The sequence below is a fragment of the Epinephelus moara genome, chromosome 2 (genome assembly GCF_006386435.1).
Source record: "Epinephelus moara isolate mb chromosome 2, YSFRI_EMoa_1.0, whole genome shotgun sequence".
Classification (NCBI taxonomy): Eukaryota; Metazoa; Chordata; class Actinopteri; order Perciformes; family Serranidae; genus Epinephelus; species Epinephelus moara.
The window spans coordinates 6,218,132-6,242,647 of record NC_065507.1 but is presented as its reverse complement, the minus strand read 5'-3'; the positions used below and the strand labels follow the sequence as shown (position 1 = coordinate 6,242,647).

The 24,516-nt window shown below is 44.3% G+C and overlaps 1 protein-coding gene across 4 annotated transcripts in view; it reads right to left on the bottom strand.

The window, feature by feature from the left end:
- Positions 1 to 487: 487 nt before the first annotated feature.
- The window catches only part of epha4l (eph receptor A4, like), a 63,692-nt gene continuing 39,663 nt past the window's right edge, over positions 488 to 24,516 (bottom strand). The window contains exons 6-17 of one of the 4 annotated variants that reach the window (XM_050056775.1): positions 19,188 to 19,312; positions 18,895 to 19,054; positions 17,120 to 17,231; positions 13,407 to 13,462; positions 12,808 to 12,921; positions 11,981 to 12,166; positions 8,351 to 8,412; positions 5,970 to 6,179; positions 5,702 to 5,851; positions 5,052 to 5,248; positions 2,461 to 2,619; positions 488 to 717 (exon numbers count right to left, since the gene is read on the bottom strand). In XM_050056775.1, coding sequence (XP_049912732.1) covers positions 603 to 717; positions 2,461 to 2,619; positions 5,052 to 5,248; positions 5,702 to 5,851; positions 5,970 to 6,179; positions 8,351 to 8,412; positions 11,981 to 12,166; positions 12,808 to 12,921; positions 13,407 to 13,462; positions 17,120 to 17,231; positions 18,895 to 19,054; positions 19,188 to 19,312 — 1,646 coding nt within the window. In that variant the 3' untranslated portion in view covers positions 488 to 602. Of the gene's footprint in view, positions 718 to 2,460; positions 2,620 to 5,051; positions 5,249 to 5,701; positions 5,852 to 5,969; positions 6,180 to 8,350; positions 8,413 to 11,980; positions 12,167 to 12,807; positions 12,922 to 13,406; positions 13,466 to 17,119; positions 17,232 to 18,894; positions 19,055 to 19,187; positions 19,313 to 24,516 lie in introns of all 4 variants that reach the window. The other 3 variants (XM_050056782.1, XM_050056791.1, XM_050056767.1) reach the window with 3 other exon arrangements.

The window sequence follows — 24,516 nt, the reverse complement described above, 5'->3', positions numbered from 1 at the left end:
CTGTTTACACATGATGGTCAGGATCTTCCATTTTGTCTGTGAGATACCAAACAGATCCAGCTGAGAGAGAACAATGGTGGCCGGGGCAGCCTGCGAGTCCCACAGAAACAATTCATGTACAATAAACACAGTCACAGGAAATCAAAAAAATCTGCTCCGCGGATTATTCCAGAAAGAAAGTTCCAGAAACAACACTCTGCCCAAGAGGAGGAAGAAAGGTACGGTTCCCCCTTCCCTCGCTTTTCCTTCCAGACCATTAAAGGCACTCCAGATTAGCCTCTCGGAAGCACTTTTCCAGCCGTCCCTCCATCTATCCGTAAATGCTGCAGACAGAAGCGTCCCATTCTCCAAACAAACAAAAAAAGGGCAAGGTAAAGGTCTGATTTTTAAAAAAGTGCCATTTTCACCACTTTTTTTCTTCTTCATCATCAACATCTTTTCTTTTAGATCCAATTTAAAGTGCATGGATGAGGTAAACTATTTCTTCATAGTTTATTTGTCTTTTTTTTTTATATTTAATCTTTTTTGTTATTTATTTATTTTTTTCATAAGAAACGAAGTCGCTTTGCCTCCTTTTTCCATATTCTTTGTCTCAATCTCTCTCAGACGGGAACCATTCTGCCTTGCATCTGTTGCATTTGGGACAGCATTCCCTGGACGCTGGTCAGGATCTTGTTCTGGTGCGCTGCCGAGGAGATGCCTATGCGAGCCATGTCCCTGAAAAGGATGAGGGGAAAGAGGCCTTTTAGGACCGGGGACAACAATAACAAACACACGTAGGCCTGATCCACATGATGGATTTTACAGCCTTCCAGTGGAAACTGACCTGACAGTTTAACTGCTGTATAAGGAATTACACTTGCCAACACAGCAATCCTAATCCTGTAATCTCAACGGCTGAAAAATGAAAACAGTACAGACAAGTGACAGAGACTGAGAAACATTTAACACATGTAGACTTGGTGAACGAGGTCACAGATTGATTCTGCTGGAATCATAAAGGAATAGTTTGACATTTTGGGGAATACACTGAGCCTAGTTGCTTTCTTGCTGACAGTTAGATCAGGAAATTGGTCCCACTCTCATATCTGTACTCTGAATATGAAGCTACATCCAGCAGAATAGAATAGAGTGCTCCAGGAATGTGTCCTAAAACCTGGAATTGAATTAGCATTTTACAACTGCTGGTTCCCTCGTCTTGAAATCAATGGGTTTTTTTAAATTCTTTTTTGCCTGAAGAAAGTCTGTGATTAACACAAGTTTAAGAGACTTTTACGCTTTGTTCTACGAGATAAAATACATCAGTAAATACCCATCTCCTGAATTTTGAAGCTTTTACATATCTTAAAAAGACGGTTACTAACAAGTGGCTAAGAACTTCATCGTGTCGAACATGGCTATACAGCCTCGTTGTGGTGGCGACGTTAAGACATGTGACTGTAGTGTAGTTTGTTTGTAGCCTAATGTTAGCTTTTCACTTCTAGCGGTTGCATTTACACTTCAAAAATCATCAAAGTGGTGAAGGTGTCAGATTTGTTTGCCACCGAGTTTATTTTCTGTAATCAACCAAAATTCAATGGAAAAATCCCACATGGCTTTTTGACAAGGGAGCCAGGGCGACGCTAACTTCCATGTCAGAATACAGAAATACATCATACCAGGAGCACTCTATAGCGTAGCTTGGCTAAAGATCTGAAGCAGGGCTAAACAGCTAGCTTCATGCTACAACCTCATGTAAAAACAAAACTTGATGTTTTTACCTTTTTATTTGTGTATGAGTTAAACAAATGAGATTAAAATATGTTCTTTTGTTAAAATTTAGAGAGCTGCTATGCAGATTATTTACCACAGGACAGAGCCAGGCTAGCTTTTTCCTTCTGTTTCCAGTTTTAATGCTAAGCTAAGCTAACCTGCAGCAGGATGTAGCCTTATATTGAGCAACCAGAGTGGTATCAATGTTCTCATCTACGTTTCTGCAAGACAATAAATGTGTATTCCTCAAAATACTCCTTTAACGAGTTTCAATTTATTCAAAATTCAAAATGGTGTTGTTTTAAAATTGAATTACTAATTGTCTTGAAAAAGTCAAGAATCAAGTGTTACCCACTATTATTTTCAAACATGTAAGTAAAATTTTATTGTAACTCTTTGTTATTTTTTAGCTACTGAGTCATATTCTTCGAGTAGGTGTAAAAAAATCAGCCTATAAATTATGACAAACATTAAATAGATACAGATATAGATATACTCATCAATTTTCTGGACTCATAGAGAGAACTAGAGCCCAATTCTTTCTTTAACCGACACTTGTTAAAGTTTTAAGTGAGACTACAGTAAAGAAAATGTCCAACTCTATTCAATGAAATTCACTTTTTGAGAAAAGTTTCTTGTTGCCTAGCTTGCACCTTCTCTCTGTTTACTTCTTGTGTCTGTCTCTCATCTTCTCCCCTCCCTACTCACTCTTGTGTCATGTGGACCACGGCCTCTGGAGTGGTGTAGCCAGCGGCGGTGAAGTTGTCGCTGTATCTCTCCATGCCAATGGCCTGCAGCCAATCCTCCACTGTGCCCATGGCCGAAGACGCCTCGGGGCTCCCTGGCTCCAGCAGGGTGGTGTTAGGCCTGGTGGTGGGTGGAAGGGAGGAAGAGGAAAATTAGTTTCACAAGCTCAAGTTCTTTTAGTATCTACAGATGTTGTCTTTACTGTCAGTGCAGTTCTGCATTTACAGTCAGTGTTTGATGCTGCTGTACTTCAGTCCAACACGTAAGCTGTAGCCTAAAATTATGATGTGTGCAACTGTGTGTGCAGACAGACAATAAAAGTTACATTCTGTTTAAGTGCTTTTGACTTGAAAGGTAATGATGCGCTTTCTTACACAGCCTGGAACGCCACTGATTCATGACAACAGGAGCATCAGCATTACAGGAATTGGAGTTTCCTTATTCCTGTCCATGATGCTGTTGTATCAAAAGGCGTGACGCATTAACCTTGTGCGATGACAGCGAGCTACTCACACGCTGTAAAATGCACCATGCTACATTTCTCTCCAGCTCGTCTGTTGGGTTCAGATGTGTTTTGTTTCCCTGTTTTGTGGGTCCTACCCGAAACGGAGCCAAGCCAAACACGGTTCCTCCTGGGTGTGACCGACACACTTAGTCAATCCTTATTTTACAGAAAACACACACCCCCGGCACACCTCGGTGAATTTTACCGCACAGTGGAATTCCCTCTCACATTCAGATATTCATCAACGGAATTACCTCCTTCTTTTTCACCTCTTACTCTCCCTGTTTTTCCTATCTTTCCTTTCTGTTGAGCGTTGCAGCAGCGCCGTCGGCCATGAAACATTTACATGGGGCCAGTGAGTCTGAGTCGGTGGCGGTCTCGTCACGCTCTGGTAACTCTCTTACGCAAACACACACACACACACACACACACACACACACTCACTATCTGTCTTTATCACTCTCTTCTTTAAAAAGGATGTTGAGTTGAAGTGTGAGAACAGGATGTCAGACTCTTTAATAAGTCATCTCTACTCAGTAGGTGGAAAAGATTATGCATAGGGATCCCCTTTCTCACACACACACACACACACACACACACACACACACACACACACACACACACACTCTATTTTCCCCTTCCCTCTTGTAACTGTAAAAGCTGCATTTATAGGATTCTGTACCGCTAATTACTCCACGAGGACTCCCCTCTCGCTCTCGCTGTGTCCCATTAGGTGATTGTGTGTGTGTGTGTGTGTGAGACTCGCTTGCACACGCTCACACACTCATTAAACTCAAACAGACTCCCAGCGACCTGCGTCGAGTCTGTAAACACACGTAGGTCATTCTTAACACATTTAGCCGCTCGAGAGTAATGGTGTTGGAGCTGAGGGGTCATGTTTGTTTTTAACTCACTGTTACATCGTAATTCTCCCCCCCCGTTAGAGCGCCTACATTCCTGAGTGTACAGCACCATTAAAACTAGTTTGCAGAGAAATCCATTACGGAGGGTGTTTGCGGTGAAAAGAGCCACACGTTGCTGGTAGATAATGTTTAATGGTGAATGTAAACACCGGCTAGAGAATAGGAGCGTACGTGTATGTGTGTGTGTGTGTGTGTGTGTTCATGCTGGTGTGAGAGGTAGAAAACGGCAGGTGATGCATTGTGCATTAAATTAAATAGGCTGCATATGTTTTTTTTAATGCACATTAGTGTTTTTTTAACACAACATATTTGTGGTTGCTGCTGTGAGCTTAATGTGAAATTCCACAACTTTTCCATACTTTTAAAGACAGGTGGAGCGTTCGGTGGTGGAGCCGTGCAGCGGTTATGAAGTGTTATTTTTAGTTTAGTTTACAGTAGTTCAGTCAGGCTAAAATCACACATAGTGATGAAAAGAATGTGTGAAATAAATTTGTGTAATAGTCATAATCCTGAATAATGTGACCCCTCATATGATGAAAATACTCAGAGAATTTATCACATTAATAAAGTGTCACAGACTGGCTCAGTGAACGTGACAACTTGGGAGTCCACACCACAGATTTACTTAAAACAAGCAGAATTTATCAAACTAAAATCAACCAATGGAGTGTGCAGGTCAGCAAAGTCAGTTAGCTGCAGGAAGGGAGAGACCAAGTGAACACATGAGACAGCTTTTATAGCCTGGAGGACCAGGTGAGCCTAATCAATGCAACAACCCTCCCTTGCAGCCAATTACCTGATGAGGCTGGCTGGAGAATTCTCAGAGACAGTGGGAGGGACGTCACAAAAGTTTGTCACAGTTGCAACATGAGATATTTTCCTGTGTTATTAACTGTAGTGGTATAACCAGTTTTATAGACACAATTTCTTCAGTCAAAAGTATTTTTTAATAAAATATTTATAGTGTTTTCTGTGGGCTGCGACTGGAATTTGGCGCTGGGATGCAGCAAATAGAAACCAAAACTTTCTGCATGTGAAGTGAGACAATATGTTTCTGTGATCTGTGTGAACCGACCCTTTAACACCGCATCTACTTGGCGTCTGTGTGCGTCATGCCCTCTCACCTGACAGCGGTCTCTCCCCCAGTCCTCTTCAGAGTGTTTGGGTTGCGAATCAGCTTATCCAGCATGTTGACGATCTGTCCAAACTTTGGCCGGTCGGCCCTCTCTCGCTGCCAGCAGTCCAGCATGAGCTGGTGGAGCGCCACAGGGCAGTCCATGGGCGGGGGCAGCCGATAGCCCTCGTCGATAGCCTTGATCACCTAGACAATGGATCAATGTTGCTTTAAGTCACTTTGTGTCTGAGTTTGTTTGTGTGGAAAGGGTTGAACTGACTTAAAAACTGGAGGCAGTTTGATTACAGCAATGTTGTTTTTCCCCCCTAATTTTATACCCATAGCAGTTTTTAGTCACCTTAATTTCAGCACCTACGCCAGACATTTGGTTACGAATAAATTAAATTCTTTATCATCATTAGTGCCACTAGAATTGTGAATTTAACGCGTAATGAGAAAAGGGAATATACTGCTGCTGTTCTATCACCCCGGCAGGTAATTTGATTATATAACCAGGTTAAAATGATGAAGTGTCTTTTAAAAATATTTGACAGTACGCGTGCAACTGGGAATTATTGCTCAGCCTCCAATATTCACACAAATCATTCAAGCTGTATATTATTGATGTTTGTCTGCATTTAATTAAATTTCTTCACTTACATCTTGGTTGCTCATGTCCCAGTATGGTCGCTCGCCGTATGACATCACCTCCCACATGACGATGCCATAGCTCCACACGTCGCTGGCCGAGGTGAACTTCCTGTAAGCGATGGCCTCGGGGGCCGTCCAGCGGATGGGGATCTTCCCTCCCTGTAATTGAAAGATGAGCTGATTAATGAAAGCTGACAAAGCCGACAAGCAAGGTGACACACGGGCGGACCACCGAGTCAGTCGGACACATGCTCGCCCACGCACACACACGACTCACCCTGGTGGTGTACGCAGCCTCGGGGTCGTCCTCCAGCACTCGGGACATGCCGAAGTCGGACACCTTGCACACCAGGTTGCTGTTGACCAGGATGTTGCGAGCCGCCAGGTCGCGGTGGACGTAGCTCATGTCTGACAGGTACTTCATGCCTGATGCGATGCCGCGCAAGATGCCGACCAGCTGGATCACAGTGAAGCGACCGTCATTCTTCTGCAGAAAAAAAGGAAAATGTTTTAATATTACATCTTGTTTCATTTCACTGACATCTTAAATGTTTTGCAATGTGTTTAACATTTAACTGAGCCTTTTTCCAGTGGCAACAATGATTTTTCTATTAAGATGCCCAATACTGCTCAGCTATGCATGAGCAAATTCAGTCTCATTTTTATAAATGGTTTTATAACACACTATAAGACACTACAATGGGGCTATAAAAAATATGGAGACATTTCTTCACTTATATTACAGCTTAAGTTGTTTTGTTTCATACAGGTCGAAGTGTTTTTTTAAATAATTATATAAAATGTTACACATTTATTAAAACTGTAGTTGGTAATTTTCGTTTAACTAAACTTTTGTCATATTTTCTGAAACTGTCGCTACATTCACACAGCACTTTTTTGTTTCTCAGCGGTGGCATCTTTTTTCAATTGTTCTCAATTAAGAGCAAGCATATGGCCTGCATGGGGCCATGTAGATAAAAAGCGCTGCGCCCAGCTTCTTTTTTCAGAGCGCTCTGCCTTTTTTGTGCAGCTGCTCCAAGCACTTTAACTTGAAATTAACCGGCGTTGTCTCTGCTGTTTCTTCAGCAAGGTTGCTGTCCTCGTAAGTTGACTGTGTGGTCAACCTTCTGTTCATGTAGCATTATGTTAGCTACCTGGCTAATGTTAGTGTCAAGATATTGTTGTCAGAGAAACAAAATATATGCATTAAAAAAGCACCCTGCCACCGCTTTTCTGCTGAAGAAAAATGCCATGTTGACACAGGCCAGTATGAGACAGATAATTCGTGACAAAAAAAAAATCATACTCCTACTTTATTGCCTTGTAACGATTCTAATGACCGCACCTGAACTGAAACAGCCAATCTGAGCTGTGGAGTCTCTATCACAGCTGTCAATCATGTCAATCACTGCTCGTGACCTGCCGTTAGACTGTCAAACTAGGCAATGCTCATTACGTAATAAGTAAGATTCTGTTACTGCATGGCCTATTTCTCCCCTCAGATGTTTTCAGAAACATATTTTAGTGCACTGTTTAGCTGTAAAATGAGAAAAACGATTTCCAACATGGCTGCTGGGTCACAGTCTTTCTCAAAGTATGTTTCCGAAAACACTTGAGGGGAAAAATAGGCAATGCGATAACATAATCTTATCTTTTAAAGATTATTTTTGACAGTTTCCCTTTATTGATAGTGCAGCTTAAGATAGGAAATGTGTGTGTGTGTGTGTGTGTGTGTGTGTGTGTGTGTGTGTGTGTGTGGGTGGATAGGTTGGTGGCAGGGGGGCATGCGGTAAAGGCCCACAGGTTGGAATCGAGCTCAAGCCACTGCAAAAGCCTCGATCTACATGAGACGTACACTCTACCAGGGGAGCTAAAAGTCACTCGACAGTAACAGAATCTCCTTGGCTCTGGTTGTGTTTGGTGAGCTGCGTTCGATTCTTCAGTAGGGAGTAGGGTCATGAATTTTTTCACAGAATATCTGTCTCATATACTTCCTTTAGAATATAGTGAAAGTTTCAGCAAATATATATGACACACAAATATGGCGCAGTTATTTTCATAAAGTTACCCACTGCTTTAACTTTTTAAAGACATATACAAACCATATCATACTCAACCAATTCTTGATACACCTGTGCAAGTCATTCACAGGCAGGTTTACAACTGTATATACTGTAAATGCGTTTGGAACTCAAGACATATTGTTATGTAAGATTAAAACTATATTACAGTGTGTTATTAAGCATTTGTTAACTGTTTACACACCAGTGATGAATGTGTCATAAATGGACGTATGGTTACTGGTACAAACACTTGTATACAAACTACTATTGTGCAACATAATTTAGCACCACATGTTCCCTTTTAACGTTCCTGTGTTGCTCTAACACTGCGTAGATTCCCTGGATAAAGTCGCTAAGCGTCATCTAAAACCCAAAGTGTAGTGAACCCTGGAAACACCGAGGTGAAACCTGCGCCAACCTCCTTGTTGGAAAAACAGTAAGTCGATCGAGGGGGGGGGTAAAGATTAGGGCGAATGTTTGTGAGTGAACGCTTGTAATTTCGGGGGATGACATTACACAGATAAGATGGGATCAGCACGCTACGGTCGTATCGCGCGCTCACACACACGTGTGCAGACAGAAATGCATGACTGACCCTCAGGAATGCATCCAGCGATCCGTTCTCCATGTACTCCGTGATAATCATCACTGGCTTACCTAGAGAGAGAGAGAAAGAGTGAGAGAATGAAAGTCAGATGATTATAGAGGTAAACGATGCACATCACAGCCCGACACAGCAGGGGGGGGTCTCGAGGGAATGTGTGTATGTGTGTGTGAGTGTGTATTAGGCCATCCATCTCTGTCCCGTAGTGATTTAATTAGCTCAGTGTTACGGTTGCCCCAACGTTCCCCTTCTTTCCCTGCACATGCAAAGGCATCTCCACTGAAACACAACACCACGACACACACACACACACACACACACACCATCTTGTGTTTATGCAAATATGAACTGACGTTGGACGCATTATCCAAAGTCTCATCACAGCCACTCACCCAGAATCCCTCTGACTAGCTATTTATGTCACTCACTGTCCCTTTGCCCTCTTTCTCCTCTGCCAACTTTCGACGCATCTGTCACTCTCCTGCTAGCTCCTCTCTGTTGCTTTCTTTTTTCCTCCCTCTGTCTCACTCTCTTTCCCCCCGATCCCTGCCACTCCTCTCTGGCCTTTTTCACCTCATCCCTCTGTCTTCCCCTCTCCGTCTCTCTTGGGGGAGCGTCTGTGTCTTTATCTGAGTCGGGGCAGGCGGTGGGGAGGGTGGACATTCCCTGGTGGGTCTCTGTCTGTCTTTGTCTCTCAGGATGAGGGGGGATAGCGGTCATGAGGAGAGGAGAGGAGAGAAAGAGAGAGGGGGAAAAAAGGAAAGGAAGGGAGGGTGGCTTGTTTTTGTCCCGAAATGGCAGCAAGCTGGTGCCTAACCAGCCATGGCAACAACACATGCTGAAAAGTGCTGCCACGAATTCCTCCAAGAACGGCGCTGCTCTTTGCGTTCCATTTCAAGTGGCACAGTTAAGGTGGACTTAAAAGCTTATTGCGTTGAAGAGAAGTGCTGACTTAAAGCTAATGCCTAGCGGGGAGGTTGTGTGAAATCTCTTGTGTGCTCCAGCAGAATGCCGAAAGCAGCAGAGAGCCGGCCGAGCGGTTGGCAGCTGAGGTCTTGAAGGTGAAGTTCCTCCACTCCACAGCAGGCCTCTCGGGCTGCCAAGAGGCCGTCAGTCACCGCCTTACCCGCCGCGTGATTGGCACTCCATTAATTACGGGGCACTCCGGCGATGCCCCAAAAAGAGGAAGTGGAGTTAAAGTTGGGGGAGAGCGGGGGCCTTCTTTGTCAGCCATCTTTGTTCCCTTTGTTGCTTGCCTCTGCCCCGGGGCCGCCGGTGATTGACAGCTCCCCAATCAAGTCTGAGGAGCGTCTGACCTGCGACCTTAAACTCTCGCCTTCCCAGCCCCGCCCTCTTCCTCCCTTCCCATTTGCATGCTAATTCCTTGTTTACTGAATACGCCCTGCCGCCTTTGGCAATGAACTCTGGGCAAGGGCCCCGCCAGTGGGCCGATTATCACCTGCCAACAAAACAGGGGAAGGGGAGAAACGCAACAGGGGGACAATATTGGGGGGACGCTGGGCAAACGCTCCATGGAGGCCCTGGCGTTTGCAGCGGACAAAGATGTGGCTTTTAAACGCGGATCTTTTTTAAATTAGCACGCTCTTACTTTATGTAAATCAGCTGTTGAACATATCACGTCTGATTCCGAGCTCTAATGGAGGCTGGATTTTAATTACACACTAGCATGATAGAAACATTAAGGCTATACGGGCTTCAAGATGGTGGACTACAGCCAGCAAGTCCTCAGTGAGAGATTTTTGCACATTTATGTATTTCAGTGTCTATTTGGAGTTCCTCCATAATTAATAAGGCTTAATTGGCTCAGTTGGACATGCCAGCAAACTGAGGCCAGATTGAGAATTCCTTTTAACTTGATTGTAATGGAGAGGGGGGTGCAATTCAAATAATGGATTTTTAATAGATTCCTCTGACACACTCAAGTGTAAAGGACTAATTTGCCCAAACCTTGTGTCAAGCTCTCAAAAGTAAGAGTGGATGGAGGTGGAGTGGGAGTTCTCGTGTTGATCTTCTTACTTTGGCTCGCCGTCCTTTCATGTCGGCTCCTGTCACTGCTGCGTGGCTCATCTGCTTTCTTCATCGCTCTCCCTCTGTCTCGCTCGCTGTGTTTCTCTTTCAGCCTCCGGTTCAGTAGTCCTACCACCCTCTCCTTTCTCTCTCTGTCGTTCCCACTGTTGTTTTCCGTCTTTCATCTAATCCATCAGCTCCTAACCGCCTTCCTGTCTCTCTCTCTTTCTCCCCGCATCTCTATTTGCGCCTTCCCTGTGTGCTACTTGTCTCCAGTTTCTTTTCCTTCCTCTCGTCCATCTGTTCGCCACTTCTCTGTCTTTCTCACTCCGTCTCTGCGAGGTCTGAGAGGTCATCCCTCGTGGTGAGAGGTGTGAGAGGTGATAAGCAATTCTGCCTGTGCTGCTGTTCACTTTCAGCTCCGGCTGGGCTAAGTGTGTACGTGTGCATCTATCTGTATGTGTGTGTATGTGTGTGTGTGTGTGTGTGGAGTGTGTAGATGGTGTACGACAGTGGGAGAGACGGTGTTATCTAGCTCGGATAGGGCCAGGCTGTTGTGTCACGACACATTAAGGCACTTCATCCATCTAACCCTAGCCGAGGCTGGCCATCAGCTGTGGTAACACTCACGCACACATGCGTGCAATCAAAGGTGCACAGACGCCGACATGTGCTGACAAGACATTCACACACACACACATACGCCTCCAGCCTAACAAATAACACCGGGGGAAGGTGTAAAAGGTAGGGAGAAACAGAGAGACGGAGAGGGGAGAGTGCCAAGGGCAGAGGGAGGGAGATTTGGCCAGTGTTTTGTGGCCATGCAGCAGCAGATAGAGGAGGGATAGGGTATCACTCCCTAACCCCAAACACATTTACAGCTGACACCATGATTAATGAGCCTGGTGCCGCGCTACAGGGCCTGTTCCTGGACCCATTAGACCCCCTCCCAACTGCCCAGCTACATCTAACCCCCCCCTCCCCACCGATGCTGGACCCCTTCCATCTGGACAAAGCCCACCTGGGGATACCCCGGATGACACCCATGTGCACAATACAAACACGTACATGTGCGTAAACAGGTCGCCTAAAACAGATGCAACAATAAGTGGTCGTATACTTTTAGATACTGAAGGTATGTAGGCCTAAGCATTTAAGCACCCAACGCTAAAGATTGGTTTGTCCCTACACTCACCTTTCCCCAAAGTCACCCAAAACGCTAAAGATTGGTTTGTCCCTACACTCACCTTTCCCCAAAGTCACCCAAAACCGCAGACGTAGTTTGTAGTGATTTATTGTTACGTGTTTTTTTAAGGGAGAAAAAGGGGACAGCAGAAATGAATGTCCTTTCTGTGTTATTAGAATATAAAAGTCATTGTGTGTGTAAATGGGTGTGTGTGTGTGTGTGTGTGTATGTGTGTGAGAGAGGTGAGTATTATTGCAATTTTCTGCGGCAATTTCATTTCTCCAAAATAGTTTAAGGTCTCCCCAAACCAAATTACATCCACCCCGTCATTTGAAAATGGAGCAACTCCTACACTTGTGTGTGTTTAAAAAAAAAAAAAAGTAAACAGAATCACATGCTTGACATACATTTGGTGACCACGCCCTCCAGGTGGATGATGTTCGGGTGGTCGAACTGGCCCATGATGCTGGCCTCGGACAGGAAGTCCCTCCTCTGCTTGTCGGTGTAGCCGGCCTTCAGCGTCTTGATGGCCACGCAGATCTCCCTCTTGCCCGGCATCTTCAGGCGGCCGCTGCAGACCTCGCCGAACTCCCCTGCAAACACACGCTCGGGTTGAAAATGTGGAATGATGATACACAAGCACTCTGATACTACAGTGTGCAGATTATAAATCACATCAAGAGCGCGCGCGTGTGTGTGTGTGTGTGTGTGTGTGTGTGTGTGCAGGTTATAAGGGGTCCACTTTAAACATTGATCAGGGTCTCTAATCCCTCACTCCCCTCCTCCCCTCACCCACTGGAGCAGAGAGAGAGGGGAAATGGATATTGATTCTTTCTCTTTATTATTTTGTCATTGGATGACTTTTCTGTGGCCACAGCAATGGAACCGACAACATATTTAGCCTCCTCTGATTTTCATTTATTTATTTTTTTACTCGCTGACCTCTCTGGAGACACACCAAATGTTACTGTCTGGACAAACAATGTTTTTTATTCACAAGGAGTGCACATGAGAGCGGCTGCGCACAGACATGAATCACTGGAAGAGATATGCCGGCTGCAAAATATTTGCATGAAATGAATACCAAATATACTATTATCCCATTAGGTGGATGCTTTTATCCAAAGTGTGTTACAACATGCCTTACTGTCATAACACTGCATTTATAGTAATTGATGAAAAATGACAGAATGAACTGAGGTCACTGGACTGAAAACAAAACGCAGCTCCTCACCGATGCCAATAACTTTCTCGATCTTGATACAGGAGGCGTCGATCTCTTTGGCGAACTCACGGACAGCTTGGTTTGGGTCCTCATAGGTAAAGGGGTCAACGTATATCCTTACTCCTGTGGAAAAAAAAAAGTTTGGGAATAAAGGAAGGAAAGAAGAAAAAAAAGGCAGTGAAAAATGAAGGTTAATTCATTCCGGCAAGTACACTCCATCTGTTCTTTATTTCCATCATGCTGCAGGCTACACCGCCTTCCTCTGTGGAACCTCCTCCTCCTCTTTTCTTCTCCCCACAGCTCGCTCCACACTCTGACTCCATTGCTTTTCATGTCACTACGGCTGACTCCAGTGAAGATGGAGCTCATTAACTTGAATTTTTTTTTTTTTTTGTGGGGCGCAAATAACAATGCTGATGACTTGATAATGAGGTGTTTGGAGCATGTTAGGATGCAAGAACATTAACTTCAAAATAGTTTGTTTTTCTCTCCCCCCTCATTTTATGGGCTTCATTTGCGGTTTTAGAGTGCATGCACATGAGCGCACCTGACAGCGCTAATGTTTTTCAATTATAGAGTGTGTAGGTGGAGTGTTAACTGTGAGTTACCTTGATGTAAGTGCTTCTCTTCATCAGAGTCCTGCTTGGCCTTGCTGTATTTACTCCTTCTGGGGGCAAAGACAGCAGGACGGTCAGTCGCAGTGACAACAACACATGGAGAACTTTAAGTTTAAAACATCAGGGAGGATGTGTCAGGGGGGAAAAAGCATTTGCATGTCGTGTAAGAACAAAATATATATATATATTAGTATTAATAATAATAGAACACAAGTGTCAATTCAGTAAACCCTAATTAAAACTTAAACTGGGACTCCAACCCACTTATACATCAATTAAATTAAGTGAAGTGGCGACACAATCACTGATTACTGATCAGACATTGATATTCGTGTTTGATATTAATTATTCATTAGAGGGGAGCTCATTACAAAGACAGAAACTGCTCTTGAATGCCAACCTAATGTTATTTTTAGATATGGTTTGCGACTCTTAATAATTGCTCTCAGTAGGAGGACAAAAGACTCAAAAGAACAGTTTAACATTTTGGGAAGAAAGCATAAAAGCTTCCTTGTTTTATGAGAAGAATCAGAATAAGAAGACTGATAACACTTTCATGTTTGTCTGTTAAATATGTTATACTGTTCTCATGCACTGTTCATAAGTACACCTAGTAAAAGTAATGCAACACAGTTCTTATATAACCCACGTTATTGGGAGGGTTATGATCACATGAACAATGTGCTGGCGGAAATAAAGAAGGAGGTAGTATAATGATTGAAAGTCAGCCTGAGGACACAGGTTGGGGTGGTGGACGGGTTTTAAGGTACATTGTCGTCATGTTTCTTTTCCTAAACCTAACCTATGCTACTCTACTTGCCTAAACCACTCATAACTTTACTTGCCTACATCTAACCTACGTAAGTTACTTGCCTGGACCTAATCTTTGTATCTTAACTTGCCTAAACCACTCATAACATTACCTGCCTAACCCTAACCTACATAACTTTACTTCACAAAACCTAACCTTCGTAAGTTACTTGCCTAAACCTAACCTATGTAACTTTACTTGACAAAACCTAACCTACGTAAGTTACTTGCCTAATACAAACCTATGTAACTTTACTTTCCTAAACCTAACTTACGTAAGTTACTTGACAAAACCTAACCTACGTATGTTACTTGCCTGATACAAACCTATGTAACTTTACTTGACAAAACCTAACCTTCGTAAGTTACTTGCCTAAACCTAACCTTCGTAAGTTACTTGCCTAAACCTAACCTATGTAACTTTACTTGACAAAACCTAACCTACGTAAGTTACTTGCCTAAACCTAACCTATGTAACTTTACTTGACAAAACCTAACCTACGTAAGTTACTTGCCTAAACCCAACCTACGTAAGTTACTTGCCTAAACCTAACCTATGTATGTTACTTGCCTAATACAAACCTATGTAACTTTACTTGACAAAACCTAACCTACGTAAGTTACTTGCCTAAACCCAACCGATGTAAGTTACTTGCCTAAACCTAACCTATGTATGTTACTTGCCTAATACAAACCTATGTAACTTTACTTGACAAAACCTAACCTTCGTAAGTTACTTGCCTGAACCTAACCTTCGTAAGTTACTTGCCTAAACCTAACCTATGTAACTTTACTTGACAAAACCTAACCTACGTAAGTTACTTGCCTAAACCCAACCTACGTAAGTTACTTGCCTAAACCCAACCTACGTAAGTTACTTGCCTAAACCTATGTATGTTACTTGCCTAATACAAACCTATGTAACTTTACTTGACAAAACCTAACCTATGCAACTTTACTTGCCTAACCCTAACCCTCAAAACTTTACTTGCCTAAACCTGGCCTATGTAAAGTACTCGCCTAAATCTAACTTAAGTAACTTCACTTGCCCGAACCTACCCTACCTAGATTTACTTGCCTAAACCTAACCTACATAAGTTACTTGCCTAAACCTAACCCAGGTGACTTTACTTGTCTAATCCAAACCTATGTAAATTACTTGCCTAAAGCTAATCTACATAAATTCTTTGCCTAATCCTAATCTACATCACTTCACTTGCCTAATCTAACCTATGTAAATTACTTGCCTAAAGCTAATCTACATAAGTTACTTGTCTAAACCTAACCTGCGTAACTTTACTTGCCTAAACTTAACCTATGTAAATTACTTGCCTATACCCAACCAGTGTAACTTGTATAAACCTAACTAACTAAAACTAAAGATGCCCAAACATGTTTTTTTTTTCCTAGACCTAACCTTCACAACTTCACGTTAAGTATTTAGCAGCATATTTGGAGTGCTAATTTGTTAAACAGCACACAAGCCATTGTATGAGGATATGTTAAATATGAAGCTACAACCAGGAAAGAGAACATTCTGATGATTGTGTACATTTATTTAAATAAACTGAATGACTTTACTTGTTATGGGGTGTTTTTTACATTGTGGTATTACTGCTTTGAGTCAAAAGTGTCCTGCAGCACTGAAGGTTTCTGAAGGGCACTGACTGAGCATATAGCAGCAAATCAATCTGGGAGAAGATGCACTTAAATCCCTTTCGAATCCCTCAGGCAGTCTGACACCTGTGCTTATATTGATGTGTTGGGTCAGTGGTGGAAATGACCAGATGTGCGAGACATTGTCCTCCTCTATGGTTGTGTAATGATGGTAAACGGCTACGTGATTACAGTCCCTCCCTACAATCACAGGATGGCCGCAGCAGCACAATGACAGTGGCCGTCACATGCATATAAAAAAGGCTGAGACAACCACCTGCTTGGCTGGGGAGAGAGGCAATCACACGGAAAAGAGAGGACACACACACACACACACACACATATACATGCATACACAATCAACATCCCCCTTCAGTCCCCATCATTCTCAACACCAGTACACACATGCAAACAATGATTTGCTTTCCATATAAAGAGGCACACTCACACATAAAGGGATCATCGCATGCCCATAAAAGGTACACACACACATACCATTAACATCCCCCTTCCCCCAGTGCCACCACACACATGAAAACAATACTTTTTTTCCACAGAAGGACGTGCACACGCATATACGTCCCCGCCACACACACACACACACATAGGGGGGCGTGTGGTTAACACCCTGAGGTGAGGCAGCCCCATCTGCATGTAATCCCATCTGTGTGACGGCGCTTTGTCCTGCTCGCTGGTTAACACCCTGAGATTGGGTCACTGCAAATCCACCTGATGCCTCTCAGTCTCACTCTGTCTGTATTCTATCTCCTACTTTTCACTGCCCGCTTATCTCATTGTCCACCCTCCTATCCCGCTCCCTCTCTCTTTTTTCCTCCTCTTCTCTCTGTCTCTCTCATTCTCTGCACGGTGGTCAGCAAGGCGCAGCAGGAGAAAATAACTAGCGGGCGGGATTACAGCCACTAGCTGAGAGATAGAGGGAGAAGGATGGGAGGATGGATGCAGAGGACAGGGAGCGAGGGGTCGCTGATTGCATCTCTTCAGCTGTCGAGGCTGTCAATCACGTCTCCGGTGTGGCGAGTCATCACTCATCCGACGTTAGCGAGTTGCACTGGCTGTCTGGCTCGGCGCATGTGTGTTTGTGTGTGTGTGTTTTTTTTCAAGTTGCGTCCATCTCCTGACAGCTACTTTTCCCCCGCCATAAGGAAGACATCCCTCATCTGGGAGGAAAGAGGGACAGACAGGAAGCAGAAGGGACAGAACAGAAGGACAACGCTCACCTTCGGCTGATGACGAAAGCGCTGATGAGGATGATGAGGAGGACCACGCTGCCCACCACTGACACCAGCAACACTGTGGAATTGGCCCCATCGCCAATGATGGGAGCTGGAACTGAGGAAAAAGGGGGGAAAGATGGGAGAAAAGAAAAGAGAAAGAGAGGACGGGTGGACAAAGACAAAGGGCAAAGTCAATATCCCCGCGCTGAGTCGAGTCGCCGCACATGAAAGAGCCCGTATACACTCTGTGTTTGTCCGAGTCACTGACCCCCCTCACACTTCCTCCCTGTGTGTCTCTTCCTTTTCCACTGAGACAATGACAGCCCATTAGGATGTGTGCTTGACCATGTCATTATCATGCGCTGCTGTCTCCATCTGCATTACAAAGGGGACACCTGGGCTTACAGTGCACCTCTGTAGCTGTCTGTGTCATCATCTCCCAGGAGCAGTTCATATCACACAGTATTTAGTTATTTATTTACTGTTAGAAATCAAGTAAAACTGTGAAGCTAAGGTTTGTTTGGTTACATATTATTAATGAACTGATGAATTGTTGAGGCTCTTTACCTGCATTAACTCACGTTATGCTATGCTGTCTGATAAGGCTGCTTGATTATGGTAAAAATCATAATCAAGATTACTTGGTCAATAATGGGACCACGATACATTAAACATAAAAAACATGTCTTTTTAACAGTGGATTTTCTTGAACATTAAAAAAAAATTCAACAGTAGGTGTCTCATTGGCCCTAATTCCTATTGTAGCAGTTAAAGCACTCATTTATATGCATTAAGAAAAATAAATAATATGAATATCAACAATGTAACTCTCCATCATAAGGCTATGAGCTATTAATAATTATAATAATAATCCACATAATTGGGTGATGCCATGGTAAATTAATAGCGGCCATCCTGAGAGCTCCGCCACGTAATCTAATGAGAGCTCAACAGGCTGCACCTGCAGTGGCCATGACACAGTGGATTATTTTCAGAAATGGAGTAGCTAGAGGGTCAGAAAAGTTGCTAAATCGAGCAACAAAGTCACCAAGTTGGCAACATTGAGGCCACCGCTGTAATGGATTTCTAACACAAGACAAAGACAGAACTGGCACAATAATTGTTTCATCTCAAGTAACTTGTTTTAATATTTGTTGTAGCCAAATTGTAATTCAAAACAAAATTTGATTAATCGCCCGGCCCTACACTCTGATAGCATTATCTATATATTGTATCTGAGCCTGTCCCAAGATGTTGTGTTGTTTGTGGGCTGTTCCATTGTGTTGAAAGGAAACATTTGGAAACTTTGGCATCTCCAATAGAATTTATATTAAATCCTGTGTGTTTTGGTTGGCACTGTTACTGTAGTTATCTTGAGGATTCTGGGGTAAGCACTCATTCTTTTGCTTTAAAATAATAACATTTAAAGCTACAAGCAAGAAGCAAAAAGTGGCTATCAGCAGTTGCCAACTACGAATATCAGAAATTGTATCATTTTTTAAAAACACATAGGTTGAACCCTGGCTGGCGCATCCACTGAGGCTCATTGCAACGCGAATAATGGAAACTACTCAAGTTGCCAGTCAGATGCTGGAGCACAATATGGTTTATCTTTTATAGACGACAGCTATTTTGATTAATGACTCTACAGTGAAAGAGACAAACTCATAAAGGATGCTATCATTACAGGATTACGCAGAAGCTGGCCGTGACAGAGCTGGCATCGAGCCTCTCTGGCCCTGCAGAGCACTGATGTCATCAAAGCATGCTGAACTCACCGGAGTTAGTCATGAACTCAAACGGGCCGCTGAATTCTCCGTAGCCGGCTGCCGTGCGAGCACGCACGTGGAAGACGTAGGAGGTGAGGGGGGTGAGACCCTTGATGTCAGTGTTCCTCGATGAGGTTTTTATGATTCTGTAGCTTCTTTCATTTTGGTCCTGAGGGATGACAGATTATGGTGAGACAGAGAAAGGAAGAGAGAACAAGCAGATGTGGTTTTCTTACAGCCTGCTGAAACATTGCTATTTTGGAGATTCATCAGCAGACTACATCACCCATGGGACCCCTCACCTTCTCATAGTACTTGACCTCATACTCCAGGATGACCCCGTTGGCCCTATCCGGTGGCTGCCAGGCCAGCGAGATGGTGTGTCTCGTGATATCCTTCGCCTGGATGGAAGTCACTGGAGAGGGAGCTGGTGAGATGATCAAAGAGAAGACAGAAAAAAAGAGAGAACAATTTTAGCCCACTGCTTTCTCCCAGTCCTCCATGTTTTTTCAGCCTTGGAGACATCAAGTCTGTTTTATGTTGCTCTCCTGAATCCCACACTCTTTGCTCCTGCTGAGAAAGTCAAACAGCGGGCCAGGCCACAAGGCAATCACTTCCATTTGTCTTTGAATTTGGCCTCCGTTCAAAATCGGAGGCGTTACAGAGCTGTATGGCCACACAGCTGAATTGCCAAAGCTAGAGTGTATGGCAATACTCTTCTTCTGAACTAATGGTTGGCATCAATAAAACTGATCCAATTTCCCCTCGGCTGACGCTAGCGTCTCAGCCACTTTTCCTACAAGCTGGCAAAATAATGTCTAACTTCATTTTCTGCGGATACCCAGGTCACCCTGGGAAACCTCCCACTGCTAGTAAGTCCGTCTCGGAAAGCTCAGAATGAGCTCAACGCCTTTGCTTCTTTCTTTTTTTTTTGTCTTCAATAGAGCAAATCAATTGGTTTTCATTAAAGCTCCAGTGAGCGATCTTATCTCAAGCCCTTTCTGCTGCAGCTGATAATGAGGCCATATTTCAAGCAGCCGTGCTATCTGCGTTCAGACGCCTTTAACATGTGAAGGTTAAAGCACAGATAATGGCTTACACTCGTCCCCTCCCTCCAGTGTGTCACCGCTGCACAAATCAAACCTCTATCTTCGGGGAGTGTGACAACGCTAAAATTGGGTCATACACACTCTTGACGCTACAAAGAGAAATCCATCGGCATAAAAGAGATAGTGTTGTAAACAGCAAAACACTCATGTACAGATTGAGTTTTGAGCACACGGGAGGATATGTGGTCGAGCAGGTGGAGTTACAGACCAAGGAACAATAGGAGGAACATGGATGAACACACAACTCAAGGTATAAAAAGACCTAGAACACAAACATGTATACGCACTTTGGCAGTTTGGGGGTTCTAGCATCTGCAGAGCTTAAACCAACATTCACACAAGCACCCTTGACAACCAAACAACCTCACACATCTATTCATCTCAGAGCCAGAACAAAGCAACACACACACACGCACACAACACATTTCCTCTGATGCCCAGGTACCGTTTCACTGTGGCGTCTGCTCTTAGGAGTGAATCTTTGACCTCTGGTCCTCAGTGATACTGTAACCTTACTCGTTCCAGACCATCTGCCTTTTAAAAAATTACAGTGGGATGATTAATGAGGGGTTCGCGGTCCACCGATTATGATTGGATTATCTATGACATTATAGACATTCTCATCACTTTGACCAGGGGCTCCAGGGAGCGTAGCCTTCGAGCTAAGGCTAACAAAACCTTGCTTTTAGCCGGAGATTGAGTTCAAACGGGCCTGGAATTCAAGCACCAGCCTCGGATAGAGTTTCAGCGGGGTGAGCAGTCGGAGGGAGGGCGGAGGGTTTGTGACTGGTGGGGGTCTTGATGGAGATGGAGAGGGATGGGATTGCAGACATCTCTTGGTAAATAGATTAACCCAAGGTTGTGTAATCCTGTTGGCCTAATGTGTTGCGTCTCCGTTAAACAATTAGATGGCGGCCATTTGTATCCCTCCGATCAATCTTACCCGGCAGCGAGAGCCAATTTGAAGGCCCTCCTGGGGCCGAGCGGGGACGCTCTGGCTCGGAAAGAAAACCCCTGAGGGGTCGCCGGCCTCCGTGCCCCCGAGGTAATCCACACATCCATCTTTCCTCCAAAGATGACAGATATGGTAGTTTAATCGCATTCGCCTCCTCTTGTTGCGTTTTTATTTTTCCCCCGACTAATGTGAGGATAAAGATGAGTGATTTTCTGAGTGGTCCCTTCTGAGATTCCCTACGTGAGACTGCAAGGTTAAAAACAGCCAGACTCAAGATAGGTGATCCATCAAGGCCAAGTCTTTTTTCTTTCTTTTTAAAGATAAATTAGTCAGTGGAATGCCGAAAAAGCAGGCTGAGAGAGAGAGATGCAAAATATTGTCAAACCCTGCTTGTACAAAGTGTACAGAGCCGATGCAAGACTAAACCTGACATGTCTATCCTGAACAGAGAAAAGTTTAACCTGAGGCTGCGACTTGGGCAGACCACGCTAGACTAGCTGGCACCTCTGTAGATGAATTTAAATATGTGGGGCAGATCTGTAATTTCTTACTGCCTCCTGAACGCGTGGGCTAAAAATGCTGGCGGAATAATAAGTGTTAGACGCAATGAATATTCAGATCTCATTTCAGAATCGTGCCTTCCAAAAAAACTCTTTCACAGCCTGCGACACTTGTACACACACACACGTACAGAACACACACACACACACACTGAGATTCCCAGCAACACAAAGGACCTCATTACACAAACAGAAAGATAGAAATTCACTTAGAAAAACACACACCTAGTGCCATTATCTCACACAGACAGCAAAAAACTCAATCATGCCACCTATGCATACACTATAATGAGTAAAAACCTGGCAGGGGCACATAGAGTTCTGGGTTTGGTTTGGAAAATCACTCCCCGGGGACAATGGTGGAGGCTGCGTGTCTTTTTTTGCAGACATTTGTGAGATTTTCCCTCTGCATGGGACACAGTTTGTCAAGTGAGTGAGTTTGTCTTCGCCAGCGTGTTCATCACAAAGTATTTGTGTTGCGAGGAGCAGCTGTGGTCGGCGCGAGCAGTTGCGAGAATATGCGGTCGATTACAGTTTGACATTAAAAGAGACAGGGGCCGGGGTGCACATGTGGTTGCCAGATTGGAGACTGGTTGCCAGATTGGAGTCACTCGATTTTGCTGCCGCCAAGGAAAAATAGCCGAGGAGGGAGCCGTTTTTCAGGGTGTCGAGAAAATGGCTCCTGCGTACAAGATCCTTCCCCCCCGCCTGTGAAGCCCGCTTCCATCTCCCCGAACACATTTCCACATGTACGTCTGTCCGATTTTGCCAGAGAGATGGAAACTCACACACATGTGCGCTGACAGACATGCCCACACACACTCTCTCTCATGCACTAATTCACTTTTAGTCACCTAAGCCTGCCAAGTATTTTGTATCGAGACATAAACACCTCTCTCTCTGACTCTCTCTTTCCCTCTTTCTCACACATACACACATGCACAAAGTGCTTGATCCCATAAAGGGGAAAAAACATCCATTTACAGCCAGGGGTCAGTTCAAAGCTTGGACGTCCCCCCTTCTCTCCCCTCCCTTTCCTCATGCAGTCCGGGTGAAAGGGTTACACCCCGGCTGATTTACGACAGTGGAATTGTTCATGGCGTGACGCGGAATCTGACCTCTCCGTACACACACACACACACACACACACACACACACGCCTGGTCACAGATGCATGCACATGCAATCAGCAAACACTCATGTCATAATTTTTGACTCGCGGCATATTTCTCCGCCGCACCTTCATCCATTTTCCTCTCACGCAAAAATACGTAAGCGCTTCTCCCTTCCAACCTGCCTGCCTCACTTCTTCCTCTCTAGCCGAAATTTGAACTTTTATGGAAAAGGCGGTGGCAGGGGTGTCTTTTCCACAGCACTTATAAATCCTAATAAAGCTATCATAATAAATGTGTAATCCACGGTGTCTGGATGAGGGGAGGCGATACAGAGAGAGGGACAGCCACAGATGACTGGCTGGATTACCAGCGGCTGAAACCAGAGCTTCCAAAGCCCCTACCGAGCATTAGCAGGAAGAAATCCAATCAGTCTGGAGCTATTCTCTTTAACACACACACACATACGCACACATATGCACACAAATTAGAAGAGACATGCACGCTCAGAGACACATAGAGGACATTGTTTGAGAGGCAAATGTAGATCATCTCCATCCACGAGTGTACAAACATTCTGCGTAACACATTTTCTCACTTTTGGCAAAGCATGCAGTCAGTTCTGCACATGTCCAAACACACACACACACACACACACACACACACACACACACACAATAGAGCTTCCAGCTGCAAGCTTCATATAGCTAATCCTGGGGAACAGTTGTGAAACATGCACCAGTGACGAGCCAAAGGCAACATCATCTATATCTTACAACTTGAAGTCAGCAGATTAGCCTCGAGCAACCTCAGGGGGACATCACTGCGTGTGTGTGTGTTATGTCTTTGTTTGAATCCAAGTGTGAGAGTGTGCACTTTGGAGTTTTTGCGCAACTCTGCGTCCGTGCGACCATGCCGACATGCTGTCACGAGCCCTCGGCCTGGACTCCAGGGTGTGCTCCATTACAGCTCCCACACATGCCTGTCTGGCAGGACTCGTAGCTCTCCCACAGGCAGCACCATCCATTCATCTCTATCTTCCTGACCCCAGCTGATAAATCAAGTCACTGTGTCCTTAGATTGCCAGTCCGAGCCCTATTCAAGATATTCTCTTTTCCCAAGGATGGAAATTAGCGATAAAAAGACGACACAAAAAGGCACTTAGCTTGCCACCCAAGAGCAGAGCAGTAAAGAAGACCTAGGTAATGATCGGCTATAAGTGGAGGAAAGCTGGGAGGGGATGAAGAGAAAGGGCCAGGGTCGTAAAATCCATTTGCACAACAACCGGTTACAAAATGGCTAAATGACAAAACAACGGGAGGCTTTGAACGCACCCCCAGGCTAGAGGGCTCTTCTCCAGCTCTGGAGGAGAGGCTGTATTCATGGGTGTTTTCTACTAGAATAATTACACACACACACACACAATCCAACAGCATTTGTAATGAAGCCTCCACAGATCGATACAACTCATCTAATTCATTAGCTCGCGAGCTAAATATAGCACGTTGCCCCTATCTTCAGCCTAGGCTTCTCATGCCTAATTATGCAAAAACTCAAGTGAAATACTGCAGAAAATAATTTGCCACTGCAGAGAATCCATCATCCTCCTCGGTAATCATCCAGCCTTAACCCAAATTATTTACAGCTTTAATAAACATGTTGTGGCACGCATATTGCCCCCAAAAAAGTACTTCAAGCGCTCAGTGTAACGAACCTGTGCTCTGCATCAAATATAAGCCCCCCACACACACAGCAACCAACATACACTTCTCATTGCATCCTCACACAGACAAGTCAAGAAACTAACTTGGAGTAGCAAGTAAATCATGGGAGATGTCAATAATTAAGTCAAGTAAAGCCTGATATACGGCACGGAGCTCGACACTTTTAATCGC